At 43.2% G+C, this 16205-nt stretch overlaps 2 protein-coding genes across 4 annotated transcripts; one reads left to right on the top strand and one right to left on the bottom strand.

Annotated features, from left to right (window-relative positions):
- The first annotated feature begins 3730 nt into the window (after window positions 1-3730).
- Window positions 3731-6274, top strand: LOC127781464 (pentatricopeptide repeat-containing protein At5g12100, mitochondrial-like). Its single transcript, XM_052308418.1, has one exon. It carries the CDS (start codon window positions 3764-3766, stop codon window positions 5837-5839), a length of 2076 nt encoding a protein of 691 aa, XP_052164378.1. The 5' UTR covers window positions 3731-3763; the 3' UTR covers window positions 5840-6274.
- A 4234-nt stretch (window positions 6275-10508) lies between these two features.
- LOC127782762 (WAT1-related protein At5g64700-like) lies at window positions 10509-15867 on the bottom strand. 3 transcript variants are annotated; one of them, XM_052310030.1, is made up of 7 exons: window positions 15492-15867; window positions 14855-14917; window positions 12669-12785; window positions 12265-12493; window positions 11912-12070; window positions 11479-11630; window positions 10509-10709 (listed from the first exon to the last, which is right to left on the bottom strand). In XM_052310030.1, exons 1-7 carry the CDS (start codon window positions 15728-15730, stop codon window positions 10625-10627), a joined length of 1044 nt encoding a protein of 347 aa, XP_052165990.1. In that variant the 5' UTR covers window positions 15731-15867; the 3' UTR covers window positions 10509-10624. The 3 variants fall into 3 exon arrangements, with proteins under 3 accessions (XP_052165990.1, XP_052165991.1, XP_052165992.1); XM_052310031.1 differs by lacking the exon at window positions 14855-14917; XM_052310032.1 differs by lacking the exon at window positions 11479-11630.
- Window positions 15868-16205: the final 338 nt, after the last annotated feature.

Raw genomic sequence — 16205 nt, forward strand, 5'->3', positions numbered from 1 at the left:
AAAGGCTCACCACCCGGTGACATTCGAAAATAATGCATAAGTTGAAATAAAACAATAGCTTTAAACAGGTTCAACATGCTCAAAGGGTTATTTGGGATCTGTGTGACTTTCCTTGACCTTCCGCAAACACTTCCGAACCTTCCTCAACGAAAATGCTCTCCTCCGGAACGTCGGAAACTAAAGCAAAAGAACAAAATCAACAAAACAATAAAAAAAACAAGCATAAACAGTACATGTGGATATTTTCAACATGTAGATCTCGATTTTAGATGAATTTAGCAACTTGAACCACTCAAATCCGAGTTACGATGATTTAGTTATGAATTTCCGAAGTTTAATCGATTTTCATCTAATAAAGAAACTAAGAAAAATGGATTTATGACGTCATCGCTGACGTCATCGCCGGCCATGGCACTGCTTCCAAGCGACCACCGGCAAAAGAGAGCTCGGTTGGGCTATCCGAGGACACCTACGCGAAGAGGACGACGACGCGAACTCACCGGTGCAAGAAACTACGACGAACGATGACGAACGACGACCGGCGACGAGGTTCAACGGCGGCACGGTTCGGCTCAACAACGACGACGGCGCTCCGGCGGTCTTCGGCGGCTGCCAAGGGGCGGACAAGGTACTCCTCCTCCGTGCGCACCCGAAGGCGGCGACGGACGGCAACGGCGACAGCGCTAGCGGCGGCGCGATGCGACCGGAGGATCGCCAGCGACGGCGGCGGCTAAGACAACGTGGCGACGGCGCTACGGGCGACGGCTCAACTTGGGACTAGAGGCAAACGGAAGAGGACGGTTAGGGGATGCTATTTATAGCCGGAAGAGGGAGAGATCGGCTTGGGAACGGATGGAATAGGCGACGGATTAGTTAGGGTTCGCCGGAAAATAGGAACTCAAAACCGCGTCGAATCCACGCGATATACCACGGGATTCAAGGGGGTTTCTTGGGGACAAGATAGAGGAGATCGAGAGGAATCTATTCCCACAACTAATTTGGAAAGAGGAGCAACGGAGAGGACGAATTTGGTGGGGAGGCGGCGCTGTACACGGGCACGGCAGGGAGGAGATCGACCGGCTGGAGGTTAGGGGCGACACTGTAGCAGAGGGATACAAAACAGACTTCCTGCCGGGCTTCATTTCCTCGGCCCGATTGAAGGAGGGAGGCAAATTAGACTTTCGGCTGGCTGATAACAGATCAGAGCAGCTCGACTTGGCTTGGGCTGCACAGCACGCGCGCGAGGGAGAGAGATGTTGGGCTAAAATCAACCCAACGGCTTAGGAGAGGATTTAAAAACCTTTTCCAATTAAAATAATCACTGAAATGATCTTTGAATTGTTAAAAATACTTCCAATGCTCAAATGATTTCAAGAAAAAACCTGAAAATACTTGGATACTACTTCGATCGGAAGAAGCAGGTGCTGCTTATTGCTCCCTCCATCCTAAAATATAAGAACGTAGGATCAGATGGTTCTTATATTTTGAGACAGAGGGAGTAGTATAGAAGATTATGTATACTTGGTCACTATTTAGTCACACGCTACTTTTGTCCACGTATTTATTTGCCACCTCATCACTTTTGCTAGTATGACTATCATTAGTTTTTTTTTTAATTACACAGTACAACGTACGCATACTCACCCCTATGAACGCACGCAAACCCTACCCCTGTGAGCATTTTCGAAGACTGGGCCGGCAAATCCATCTTGGAGATTGACGAAGTCACCATGGGCGCCTCGCTGTCGACGGGTACGTCGCCTACCACTGAAAGCACAAAGCCGTTAAATCCTGGAAAATTCGCTTCCACAGGGAGTCGAACCCAGGATCTAAGGTGCTACTGAGGCTCTTGTAACCACTAGGCTACAGGCCCTTAGAGCAGTAAAATAGCATTATTAAGCCAGCTCCAAAACTTGTTAATCAGCTTAATCTGGGATTAAGGAAAGAAAATCGTAGAGAAAGAAACAAGTGGGCGCTTGTTTTAGCACCGACGCGTGCACAGCTCCCCAAACTGTATCGCTCGCGTGCAGCCATAAGATACGATAAAAAATGTGTTTATATGGGTCCCACATAAAACCCTCTCGATCCCCTCCGCCCACCTCACCACACATGGATCCCCTATTCTCCTCTCAGCCCTCGCGCGCCGAAGCAAACACTGCCGCCTCTCTCGGTTTTCTTCCTTCTCTTGCATGCAAAAACAGGGGCGGAGCCCAATAGACCTTGGGGGGTGCCCAGGAACCCGACCTAAAATTCGAAATAGCTTGTAACCCCTATACCTCCACCACATGGGCACCCCTCTAGCCCAAACTGAGGAACCCCTCCATTTGTCTAGCCCAAAACTTCTACTCGATAAGGCCCAGCTGGCCAGCCCATAGATTCTATATTGGTGGAGAAGGCCCAGCCGAGAGGAGATGAGGAGTCGCACTGCACGTGTTTTGATCGATCCATGCGCGCGCGACAACTAATCAGGGAGCCAGGGCGGCGAATCGGCGACCAGAAATCAGGGCGGCATCGTTCCATCTTCCAAAAATCAAAACGCGTGACTCATCCCTCGCCTCTCAATCTCTCGCCGTCTCGATCTACCGCTGATCTTGCCCGACATGGAGATGTCCATATCACCTGGATCAGCCCTGGATGCCTGTGGCAGTGCAACCTGCCCTAGTGCCCTTGTGTCGGCCGCCGGTATCGCCTACCCCTACCATGCCCGACGTCGGCCATCAGTTCGTCGTTTGCCACCTACTCCACCTAGACCACCTCCGCAGGCCGCAGCCTCAAAATCTAATCGGTAAGTCAAGTCACGTTGTTCCCCTCTTTCAATTTTGCTGGACTACCCATAACCCATGATTATTGATTAAGTTAGCGTTTGTTGCTTGCATTCAACGGAGGGGCAAGTGGCAAGTTATAAGATGGTTTCTTCATTATGATACACATATTTTTAATTTTTCTATGCATTTTCTTGTTGTATATCGCCATCAATTAGAGAGATGATATTTATATGTATTGGGTACGCAACTATTTAGTACAATATCACTTTAGAATTATACATACCTATTACACAGAGAAAGTCAGGAAACTCCCCTCATTTTTTCTCTAGCTCCACCCCTGTGCAAAAACACCTCTACCCCTTTCGATCTCCCGCACGAAAACGCCGCACCCAACGCCTTGTCTTCCTCTTCCGTCCGCATACAGCTTTGTGCACCGCCTCCCTCTCCTAGCCGCCAAATCTTGCCCAATGCACGCGAAAATGCCTCGGAGCTCCTGTAAGGTCGAAGCCACTCATGCCGCCCCTAAATTCCCCCATCCATCTTCTACCCATCCCAATCTCCCTAGCCAGCATAAGGCAAAATCGTCTCGCTGCCCTCTTTTGCTCTGCTAGCACACCAATCCCTAGTTCCCCATCTCCCACCGAAGTGGTGTTAATGAAGTGGTGATGGTGGCGACATTACTAAACAATAAAAACGTCAAGAAATGACAAACTACGTCCAACGAATCCTATCAATTTTTTGAATTTCAAAAAAGCCATAAAAGTCGGACACTACACTGCAGAACCCCCGGCCTAAGGCCGTGTTTAGTTTCTCCATCAAACTTTTTTTACGTATACGGATACAGTATTAAACGTAGACTAATTTTCGAAAGTTCAAACATTTAATGTCACGCAATTTTTGAAAGTTTGAAGATAACACAGCCTAGACCCCACCAAACTCCAAAAAACCTTTGGGGAGAGAGAGGAACTGATGAGGAAGAAGAAGGCCGCTCCTCCCAAATGTCTCGCCGCCTCCTCCTCCCACGCCGCTCCCTCTGCTCCACCTCCGCGGCGGCCGCCGCCACCCACCTCCACGAGCTCGCCTCCCTCCTCGCCGCCGGCCGCTTCCACGCCTCCGTCGACCTCGCCAAGTCTCTCCTCCTCACCGCGCAGCCGCCCGCCGCCTCCGTCGTCCCCGACCTCTACCACGCCCTCGCCGCCGCCGCCGCCGCCGCTGCATCCGCATCCGCATCCGCCTCGCCTGGAGACCCTCATCCGGCCTCCTCCTTCCTCTGCGACGCCGCCTCCGCCCTCGTCGTCGCGTCCGCGCGGCTCCGCCTCCCCGACGGCGCGCTCCGGCTTCTGTCCGACCTCGCCGACGAAGCCCGCGCGCCGCTGCCATCCCTCTCCTCCTGCAACCTCCTCCTCGAGGCCCTCCTCTCGCTCGGCCGCCACGCCGACGTGCGCCGCGCGTTTGGGATCCTCGCGTCCGCCGGGGCGCGCCCGGACACGTTCGCGTGGAACAAGGCCGTCCAGGCGTGCGTCGCGGCGGGCGACCTCGGCGAGGCTGTCGGGATGCTCCGGCGGATGGGACGCGACGGCGCGCCGCCGCCCAACGCGTTCTCGTACAACGTGGTCATCGCGGGGATGTGGAGGGCAGGGAGGGGTGGTGACGCCGTTGAGGTGTTCGATGAAATGACGGAGAGGGCCGTGCTGCCGAATCATATCACATACAATACGATGATTGATGGGCACATCAAGGGCGGCGACCTGGAGGCTGGTTTCAGGCTGCGGGATCAGATGGTGTGTCATGGCTTGAAGCCGAATGCAATTACGTATAATGTGCTCCTGTCCGGTCTGTGCCGTGCTGGCAGGATGGGAGAGACGTCAGCCTTGTTGGATGAAATGGCATCACAAAAGATGGTGCCCGATGGCTTCACATATAGCATTTTATTTGATGGTCTCTCAAGAAATGGTGACTCAAAGGCAATGCTTTCATTGTTTGGAAAATCTTTGAAGAATGGAGTGACAATTGGAGATTACACTTGTAGTATCTTGTTGAATGGCCTGTGTAAGGATGGCAAAGTTTCAATTGCTGAAGAGGTTCTTCAGTCACTGGTAAATGCAGGGTTAGTCCCAACAAGGGTGATCTATAACACTCTGATCAATGGATATTGCCAGACTGGAGAGCTTGAAGGGGCCTTCTCAACCTTTGGACAGATGAAGTCGCGGCATATCAAGCCAGATCACATTACCTACAATGCACTAATCAATGGTTTGTGTAAGGCTGAAAGAATCACCAATGCACAAGATCTGTTAATGGAGATGCAGGACAATGGAGTGAATCCAACTGTGGAAACTTTCAATTCGCTGATTGATGCTTATGGAAGGACTGGGCAACTTGAGAAATGTTTCATTGTTCTTTCTGAAATGCAAGAGAATGGGCTAAAACCAAATGTTGTCTCCTATGGTTCAATTGTCAATGCTTTTTGTAAGAATGGAAAAATCCCAGAAGCTGTAGCTATATTGGATGATATGTTTCATAAAGATGTTTTACCAAATGCCCAGGTGTACAATGCTATCATAGATGCATACGTAGAGCATGGTCCCAATGATCAGGCTTTTATTTTAGTTGAGAAGATGAAGAGTAACGGAATATCTCCAAGTATAGTAACCTACAATTTGCTTATAAAAGGCCTTTGCAACCAGTCGCAGATATCTGAAGCTGAGGAAATTATTAACAGCTTAAGTAATCACAGGTTGATACCTGATGCTGTCAGCTATAATACTTTAATATCAGCATGCTGTTACAGAGGCAATATTGATAAAGCCTTGGATCTTCAGCAAAGAATGCATAAGTATGGCATCAAATCTACGGTGAGAACATACCATCAACTTATTAGCGGATTAGGTGGTGCAGGGAGATTAAATGAAATGGAATATCTGTATCAGAAAATGATGCAAAATAATGTTGTACCCAGTAATGCAATACATAATATCATGGTTGAGGCCTACTCAAAATATGGAAATGAAATTAAGGCAGAAGATCTGAGGAAGGAAATGTTACAGAAAAGGAACAACCATGATGACACATGAGAAAAATAATAGTGAGACGAGTAGCTGTATAGCAAGTCCAACATGAAACTTTTGATGTTGATCATAATGAGCCAATGTTAGAGTGGATTAGTTTGATTGTTTGCCTTATCTTTGTGAACCATTGAAGGATTGAATTGTCGAATACCATATTCTATTTTTTGTCCCACAAATCCAAAATGGAGCTAGAATAGCATATATGATGTTTACTAAATCATCCAAGCAACATGAAAGCTGATGATACACATAATGGATGTCAATGTATAGAAAAGTGGGGCAGGTAACCGTAAGTTATATTTCTACAATTTTCATTTTGATGAACTGCTTTCAGTTTTCATGTGTACCTTTGAGAAATGGCATGTTGCAGAGGTTGGAAATTGTAGATATGAGTAGGCTTCTGTCAAGAGAATATTTGTGTGCATGAAGGTAATGCATAATCTCACTGTTTATCCTCCTGTCCAGTTTATCTTTAAATGCGAAGGCAATGAAAAAGAATCATTGTTTGCCCCTGTAGTGTCTGATTATGACTCTCTCTCTCTCTCTCTCTCTCTCTCTCTCTCTCTCTGTTCTCTTCTGAATCAGTAATACTAAAATTAGACTTCATTTGTTCATTACCTGTTAGTCTGTTAGCGTTGTGCTTCATCTGAATTTGGCTACGAGACTACTCTCAAACTGAACAGAATTCCGATGTTTTTGATTAATTTCAGATTACCGGTTTATTTTGTTTATGGTGATGGAAGCATATTTCAAAAAAGAAATTTAGCTACCCAGAGAGCTGGGCGGGGATTGTTGCTATTTCTAGGTGCTGATATTCATTGTTTTGCTAACTGGTAAATATTAATCTCCATTTGTTACCTTTTATCATGGAATTTGCCTTGAGCATTAAGTTGTGGTGGTATGGTGAAGTTGCGTTAAACTGGGATGCTTATGTACAAGTTCTCTCCTGTGATATTTATTTTCTGAGAATCTTTTGATTAGGTTTTCAATCGACAACATTTTATCCATGCTGCTAATATTATCATGGTCTAAGAGCATCTCTAACAACCTCTTCAAATCGGACTCTTCAAACACCCATATAGCTAGCTCTCCAGTTGATTTATCAAGCCAAACTCATTCCTCACTCCAACAGCCTCTCCATTTACACTCTCGGACTCTTCATTATGAGCCTATGACACCGTGACCCATACCCATACGTCAGCCTCTACTACACTTTCTTCCTCCTCTCTCTCCCTTTTCCTCTTCTCTAGGCCAGCAACGGCGGTGGTGGCTCTCTACGACGACCCGTGGAGTGGAGGCGGTGGGGGCAACGCTGGATGGCGTGGATGGAGACAGCGGCGCTGGATGGCCGACGATGGGAGGGTTGCGGGTGGCGACGTCGGATGCGGTCGAGGGCGAAGGCGACGGCGTCGGCAAGGAAGAGGGGCGATGACAACATCTCGCTGCCGCTGCTCCCTTCATGCCCTCGATGCCGGCGGCCGGCGAGCGGGAGGCCTTGGCAATGCTCGCCGTCGTGCCGTCCCACCGCCGCATCCTAACCTCAGGACACGGGTAGTGCAGGGTGAGAGAAAACTCTACGCGTGGGACCCACGAATAGCTATGCTGTTTGGGCTGGCCAAGTTTGGCCATTGAGGGGAGGAATTTAGCCAGCTATTTGGCTTAGCCATTCTAGTAGAGAGACTGTTAGAGTGAGATTTTTATGAGATTGTTGGAGTGAGATTTTTTGCTAAAATGGCCAAAATTTAGCTTGGAGAGTCTCTTGGAGATGCTTTTAGCACTGCTTTGTTGTTCGCTCTTCCAAAAGTTACATGATTGCAAGGAAACTTAGGGTGTGTTTAGTTCACGCTAAAATTAAAAGTTTGGTTGAAATTGGAACGATGTGACGGAAAAGTTAGAAATTTATGTGTGTAGGAAAGTTTTGATGTGATGGAAAAGTTGGAAGTTTGAAACAAAAGTTTGCAACTAAACACGGTGTCAATACTGATATTACGTTGTTTTGTTCATGGGCAGTTTGTCAGACATGTTCTAGGGTAGGGGCAGCCATGAGCCCATGACATAGTTATACTCCCTCCATCCCAAAATAAGCACAACCATAAATTTCTGTGTTAAACTTTAATTATTTGTCTTATTTGAAATTTTTTTTAAAAAAACTAAAAAACATGAGTCACGCATAAAGTATTATTCATGTTTTATAATCTAGTAACAATAAAAATACTAATCATAAAAAAAAATTTCAAATAAGACGAACGATCAAAGTTGGACACGGAAACTCATGGCTGCGCTTATTTTCGGACGGGTCATTGGGGTCACTAGGGTGATGAAGGGTCACTGGGGTCATAAACTCACGCACCGCATGACGAATCGGGAAAAGAAGATTCACATATTGCGAGATTTTTAGTATTAATGTTAAAAACTGCCAGGCATTAATACGTGACAAGAAGCACCTCTCTTCTCAATTGCCCTACATTACAAAGACGTACAGTGTCCTTGGATAGCCCTCATCCAAGTGTAACCACACGAACAAAAACATTTCTTGTTTGGCACAATTATCAGGGACGATTGAGCATTCCACACTCATATATACACGTGGCGGTGGTGTGGTGTGGACAACTGTTAGGCCTAATGAAATGTGGACTGTAGAAAATAGAAGGCAAAATTTGCCACAGGACACGTAAAAAACGTGTAATTAGCCGTAGGACACCGGTCATATTATTTTATTATTTCCAGGTCAAAAAAAAAGGGTGAGATATTTATCTAAATGCCCGGATTGCCCTTTCTCTTTCCTTCTTTAAATACTGGTGGGTCCCACATGTCATCGACAGCCTATCTTTAATCTAATTTTTAATAGGTTTTTAACCACCTGGGCCTACGAGTCATGGACTAATTTATTTGTAATTAGTAGGGTGATTACTATTTGGTAATCATAAGTGGAGTCCACATCTCTCTCCTATCCTCTTCTTCCTCACGCACACGGCGGAGCGGAGGAACGGCGCGACGGCCCGAGCCGGGATGGCTCGGCGCGCTGCGGAAAAAGCGGCGGCGCTCCGCCAGGGTCTCACCGCCGGCGACGGCGAGGCGCGACGGACAGGTGCATTGTGGCGGACAGATGCGTGGCGGCAGCGGGCAGCTGCTAGTGCGGCTGCAGCGTCGGTGGTTGGCCGAGCTCTGCGCCGTGGCTGCGGTGGCGGCGTTGCAGAGCGGCTGCAGCAGTGGGTGGTGGTGGCGAGCGGCTCCATCGCCATTGTGATTTGTGCATTGCATTTGATCGATTTGTTGCCGTTGATTGGTTTCTTGTTGATGTGTGTGCAGGTTTGAGCTGGATCCATGGCGACGGGTCTGTGGAGAACAGGACCTGCAGACCGCGGCCTGCGGCGGCGGCGACGGCGCCGTGGGGCTCAGCTTCGAGACGCACCACGGCGGCAGCGTGGCGCCTTCGCCGGAGTTCGCGGTGTGCGCGGCGAGCTCTTGTAGCGCGGAACTCATGGTGTTGCTGGTCCTGCAGCGCGGCGAGCTCCTGGTGCGCCATGACCGGCCGAGCCATCATCACCGCCGTCGCTTCCCAACGCCGCAACCAGCTGAAGCCGCCGCCGCAGTTGAAGTTGGATGGGGATCTCAAGTACTGAGGCTGAGGGCATTTCCGTCCTTTTGAAATTTCTCTCTCCTCTTTTTCACCGAAAATAATAAAATATTGCCTCGGGTGTTCTAAAGCTAATTACACAAATTTTATAGTGTCCATTGGTAGTGTCGCGTTTTTTTGTGTCTTCTAGCAAATTACATGATTTTTGGATGTCATGTGGCAAATTTTGCCAAAATAGAAATAGGGGAATAGTTTTGGACTCTGGCTGTCCGTTATGGTGTCGCATGTAGTGAAATGCGACGATCAAACATGATCAAAGTTGCTATGGTTAAAGTGTGCCGGTCTTGCACAATACTAAATTAAATCTTGATTCACATCTTTCTTGGATTTTAGGCTACGGAAAGCAATCATTAATTCTATTTAATGTTACAAGTATAATTTAGTTTTTAATTTATTTTCTAAGCTTCTTTTACACTAAATTATGAGTTGTGAATAATGATGGTGCATACTATAAATATATAATACTGCATTATTAGTTATTTGTGTATCCATATTTTGTAACGTCGACTATGAAATACGGAAGTAATCACCATTGCTTAGCGGGCGCAGTTGACACGGATGGCTCATCGCTCCTTCAAGTCATGTTGCCATGATGTCTAAGTGTGGTGGCTTCAACCTTTGAGATCATTTTATTGAAACTTGGTGGTGGATTCATAGTTCACCACCCTCTTATTCAATTGATGTTCATTCTCATAGAAAATTTTCTTTAGTTTTACCTCTCTTATGCATGTGTTTTTTCTATAGCCTGTCCAAACGGTTAAATTTGGATTTAACCTATGTTTTGCATGTGCAAACTACCTAAATCTTGTCTTTTTCTAACTTTGTTTTGCCATTCGTAGTTTCCAAAGATGGCCTAAGTGAACGAATGTAATATTGGACATGGCCAGGAAATCACGAGTTCATGGCCACCAACATGTTCTTTTATAGGTGTAAAGAAATAGTAGTAAGAGGACAGGGGCAGATCAACAATATTTTCTTTTAACAGTGTTATGAAATACAATAGTATCCATTAACAACAAATAAACAAACATTATAAGCTATCCGTCTCAAGTATATGATACTTTCGCATTTAAATAACTGTGCTGTATACATCTCATTGTGTACATAAATAACTCCTATGTGTTGTTTAGCTACCAGGACTTGTATAGAATATACTATGTTGACTTCTTAGGCATTTCTCGTGCTTTGGCCCAAAGAAAAAGGTAGAGCCCGACAATCACCAATGCTGTGCCTAGAAGACTGCACATTGAGAATAGGAGAACAATTACATCTATTGCTGCCAATGGTCAAAAAAATAAACTGTACTGCAAATACACTTCATATAGTTTCGAGGAATACAAAGTAAAACAGTAAATTTCACAAAACCACATGCTTTATGGTCTGCATTATAAAAAACCATAGATGTTTGACATTTGGCACTTAACCTTAGCAGTTATGATATTAGTTTTTCATAAAAGCACACTATTAATAAACTTAGCTATTCTTATGCACATGGTCAGTGTGGCTAATCATTGGTGGAATAGTTCACATAAGAATGGCTAAATTTGTGTAAGAGTTTGGTTTTGTAAATCATTAATACCATAATTGTTGTGGTTATGTGCAGTCCTAAACTCTTGTGGTTTTTCATAACTTGCACCATAACACATGTGGTTGTGTGAAATTATTCCAAGAGTCATCTATGTTATACTAGTATCTTTTGTGTGCTTCACAATTTTTGTAAACGTAAAAGTGAATTGAAAAGGACAAGCTGCAATTGTTGAAAGTGCTTGCACTATTCACATCACCGACTTCTTTGATTCTCCATTTTGCCGTTGTTTGTACTGATTATTATGTATAATATTTCTTGGAAATATGCATAAGAAATTTCCAAGGTTTACTTTCCTTTTGCTATGTAAACTTAGTCTTATTCAGTTTGGCAAAGGATTACATTTGCCACATTAACTGATCAAATATATTTTCCTTTTGCAACATTAAACATGCATGATAGACACAAATGAAAGCAACTGACCTTCCAATTGTAATATCATTTCCTAGAAGGACTGAATCCAACACAACAGTGAAGACGACTGATAATGGACTGAACATTGTGGGATAGGTTGGGCCTCGCTTAGTTATTGCCCATGAATTCAATATATATTTCCCGGCTGTTGCAAGTGCCCCCTACACCAAAATATTTTTCATGTCAAATCCCTAAGACAGTCCCCTACGCATTCCCTAAAAGTTCATCTTTCCCAAAATAATACCATAACTCTAAACTTGTTAGTTAATACAAATCAAGTTTTAGTGGACACCAAAAAACAGAAAACAAAATGTTCTTTGCAAATGGATTTCTTATTTTAAGCATCACTGAACACCGAGAAAAAAAAACTTATTTTATAAAATATATTTATTGTTCTAGCTCACTAAATTAATTTCAAGGGTTAGGAAGGTTGAAGGTATACCGTGTACACGATGGTAACAAGGTTGAGATTCCATCCTAGCTCCCATGCACTCTTGTCTCTCCTTAATATGATTCCGACCAATGCGGTTTGAAATACTCCAACCAAGCATGTCACCATGGACGACCAATATTTGTATGGATACACTTTGAGAATCTTTGACTGTGACAATAGTTATAAGATGTCATTGTATGGGGATAAAATTTACTGTAATATATAGATGTATGAGAATTTTTATGGGCATTAAGAAATTAAGTAACTCAAGGTACCGAGTTTTACACTAGAAAATACCTTCTCAAAGAAGTAAAAATTACCCTAAATATATATACTTTATTAGAAGCAATGTTTATGATTACCTGAATAAGAAACCAGCAAGCAAAGGTGAAGCTGCTGCCAACCAATAGAATTGTTCCTCTTAGCTGATTGGTTGCTGACTTGTGTTCATTTTGGTGTTGTATGATAGAATCCCAGAGATGCAATGACTTGCCTTTGTAAAGGCTTATAAGCATTGTCCCTCCAATGGAAAGCAGTATGCTCGCTATCTTCAGTACTCCAGGTATGCTTCTAAGTTTGAATGCCTCCAACCTATAATCATGTTCATACATATGTTTCAATGAGATGGAACATTAATTTTGCGACACGATTTGAATTTTACCCGTATGACTTTTTATTTTTTGCATGATATGGAACTGTTGTTGTTGGAACCTATAGTTACCAAGTAGTACATCGTATACAACAACTAGTTGAGTGAGACTCTTACCTGAACATAAGTGAGAGGATGAAGGTGAACAGGGGAGTTATATTAAGAAAGATAACGGAATAGGATGATGTGGTATCCTTGAGGCCATAGTAGTAGAGGCTCATTGGCACAGAGTACCTGCATATTTTGGCATGTCAGAAGAAAAACTAAAAATAATTTGTCTCAGGAAGTAATAAATAGCCATCAAGAAATTGGTTATTGAGTATAATCAAATTGATGGTTTTTTAGTGTTTATCCTTGCTTGGGTTGATGTTATTTCCCCTTCTCTATCAATAAATAAGGCAATGTCTTCATCTTTGCCTTTTCTATTTATTTTAAATAAAGGTGGCTCTATATGCAGTAGAGTCTTTCACCAAATTGCTACTATTATCAGTAAATAAATATCTTATTATTGGAGGCTAAGTTTTTATTTATCACAACAACTCTGAACAGACTAATGGTCTATATTTGTATCATTGTTTTTGAAAAAAAAAAATCTTTCATCAAAGTTTATGCTGTTATCCTTCTAAGGAAGCTCTTAGCAGATTTATGAGTTCATTTTTGTTGTTGAAGCAAATATCTAGAGTTTGCAGCTTTGTGCAACAGATCCTTCTAACAAATTATGTGCTTGTGTACTCCCTCTGTTTTAAAATATAGTAACATTTGTAGTAAGGTAACTATTTTAAGAAGGAGCGAATACAACCAAAATCAGAAGGTGTATAGTCAAAACATTTTAATGTTAATAAATGTGTAATTATTTTCTTCTGTGCTTTGCCAGAACTATTTTGAGAGAAATATCAGAGTATATATAATCAAGAATATTATCAACCTCTGCTTTAAAATATATGCTTTTGTGTTACATAATGGTTTTGCAAAGATGAATTACATGTGCAATAGGCTGCCTGGATGCACATAGACAGAGGGAAACAAACAAAAATCTAAAAATTTATATATGCTTTTAGTGTTACATAATTGTTCTGTAAAATTGAATGCTATGTGCAAAAGCCTGTCTGAATGCACATGGTTAGATGGAAATAGAGGGCAATCCGAAGTCCAACACAGACCTGGAACTGGAAGGACAAGTGAAATCAATCTTTTCCATAAGGGAAGTGATGAAGTTAAGAACCAAGAAGTGAGCACTCTGTTCTAATGCTAAGTTAGTGTAAATTTATCCTTCTCCCTCCCAATTTACTTGGGTTTGCTATCGTTGCAATGGAGAAAATTTCATATCTAGAGTTGTTAGGAGGTGGAGCTGGCATATTTATACAATCATGCATGTTTTTGAAATATCATCATATATTAATATCATGCTGCGGTGCTTCCTCAGTAGTCTCAAACCAATTATTTTTTTTAAAAAAATCCTCCAAATAACTAATTATCTAAAATTGTCTGGTCTACACAGCTAGCTTATTGGTATATTTTACAATTTTCTCTCACGTAGGTGAGTTGCAACCTACAAGCCGTACAAAGGACAGGTATTTTTCGACGTTAACTCACTGTTACGAATAGTATTCAAACCATACTCTCTTTTTATGAAAAAACGATAGGAAGAGTAATAATAGAGGTGAGACGTGTCAACGAATGGATCTTCATGTACTATCGATCGAATCAACACACACAATAAATAAATAATAGGAAAAAGTCCAAATACATCCATAAACTTTAGATGGAAATCCGTCTAGCACCCTAAACTTTAAAATCAGTTATCCAACCCCCCGAACTTTGCCATACCATCCATATCAGCCCTTAAGGTGGTTTTGGATGATGGTTTTGTATATTTTGGAAGCTTAAACGAACAATTTTAAATAAGTAATATAACACATTTGCATATCATCAGTTACAACTCATCAATTTATTCTTATTCAGTAACATCATACTATTATCATGTAGGTACTTGTTTGTAAGTGAGAGCTCATAAGTAGAAAAATAAATATTTAAGTCAAAATTTTACTCCAAAATGATATGTGATCAAACTCATCCAACTTATATATAAATTAGATAAAAACCCCACTATGCAAAACCATCTTAGGGGTTATATAAATGGTATTATAAAGTTTAGGGGGTTGAATGTCTGGTTTTAAAGTTTAGAGTGCTAAACGAACTTCAGTTCCAAGTTTAGGGGTTATTTGGACTTGTTCCTAAATAATAAGTATAATTATGGACAGTTTGACTGAATTTGAAGGTTCAGATACACATGTCGTACATACCCAATGAACGCATTGAGAAAGATCCATCCGAATGCACCCCAATCCATGTCCCTCCACTTGCCTCTACACAAAACCAAATTAGCAGCATATTAAATTTTCACCATGAAACCCGATTTTAGAATGCATACAGCCGCTGCCAATTACTTTTCTTAATTACAATCACATTCAGTATTCTTAGCGGGTGATTAATTCCAGGGTTATCCATTTATTCGATCAGAAGTTTACATGTGGTGTTATTCATTATTGAATCAATTGATTCGCAACTTAAACTAGACATACATTTTATAATTATTGACATTACAAAATGATTTTTCAATAAATTTAGAAAAGAGTCACTAATGGATGACCATAAATTATCTCATTCCGATATCCTAGTTTTGTAAAATGTTTGTCCGAAGAGAAAAAAATATTCTGAAGATGCGAAATCTGCAAATATACACGCCAAGCTGATCATAAAAACACGGATAATTTCATCATCCTGAGAAATTATCAGGATGTACATATTTTCTGGTGTAAAATTTGGTCCTTCAGATTTAGGTAATATTTAGTGTAATATTTAGGTACCTCGAGGTATTTTCTTAAGAAACGTAAAATTTCTTTAAAACACACACAAATAAAAACTGGAGAAGATTAAAACCTCTCGAAGATGAGCGCGAAGGGGAGGAGGAAGACGACGGCGAAGAAGCTGTTGTACGCAAGCAGCACGAAGATCAACATGCCACCGCCGATGGACACCTTGGACAGCAGGATCTGCCCCGTGATGAACAGCTGCACCAGCACCATCGACACCGGCGTCTTCCACCCGCCCCCCGCCGCCGCGGCGGCGGTGGCGGCCGTGGATCCTCCTCCCATAGCGCCCGCGCCGGTGATGTCCATCGATCGATCGATCAGCCTTGATCAAGCAAACTGTGGCGGCCGTCAGCTGGCTAGCTCGACACTGGCCTTATCAGTTCTCTCTGGGTAGTTACTAGTTAGGGGTTTAGCTCTATGGATCGCAACAACAACTAACTTAACCGCGTTGCACGAATGCACAACGGACTGCATGCTCGAGAGTTTATAGGAGGATAGACGGTTTCTTCTCACGCATCACGATATCTGCATGACATGAGAGGCGATCACGCTATTTTCAAGTCAAAAAATCCCGCGAGCTCTGGAGTGAGATGGCCTCCGGTCTGGTCGTATCGATCGATAAGAGCGAGCGAGAGCCTCCAGAGTCCAGACTGGCCGATTTGCTGCGAAAACGAACGGATTTCTCGCTTTTATCGGATAGGTGCAAAATTGGTCCAACAAAAACGCCTCTCTCGGGCTGTGCCTTTGTGTTCCCATCCCTGTTCCCGCTACGTGGCATACG

Source organism: Oryza glaberrima, chromosome 8, assembly GCF_000147395.1.
Source record: "Oryza glaberrima chromosome 8, OglaRS2, whole genome shotgun sequence".
In the NCBI taxonomy this organism is placed as follows: domain Eukaryota; kingdom Viridiplantae; phylum Streptophyta; class Magnoliopsida; order Poales; family Poaceae; genus Oryza; species Oryza glaberrima.

What these genes read in the sequence shown, in the direction of transcription:
- LOC127781464 (XM_052308418.1), top strand. Translation starts at nt 3,764, where the DNA reads ATGTCTCGCCGCCTCCTCCTCCCACGCCGCTCCCTCTGCTCCACCTCC.
- LOC127782762 (XM_052310030.1), bottom strand. Translation starts at nt 15,730, where the DNA reads ATGGACATCACCGGCGCGGGCGCTATGGGAGGAGGATCCACGGCCGCC. An exon ending in ATCCTCTCACTTATGTTCAG is followed by an intron (nt 12,494 to 12,668) that starts GTAAGAGTCTCA and finishes ACATGATTATAG; the next exon opens with GTTGGAGGCATTCAAACTTA. An exon ending in AATGATATTACAATTGGAAG is followed by an intron (nt 10,710 to 11,478) that starts GTCAGTTGCTTT and finishes CTCAATGTGCAG; the next exon opens with TCTTCTAGGCACAGCATTGG.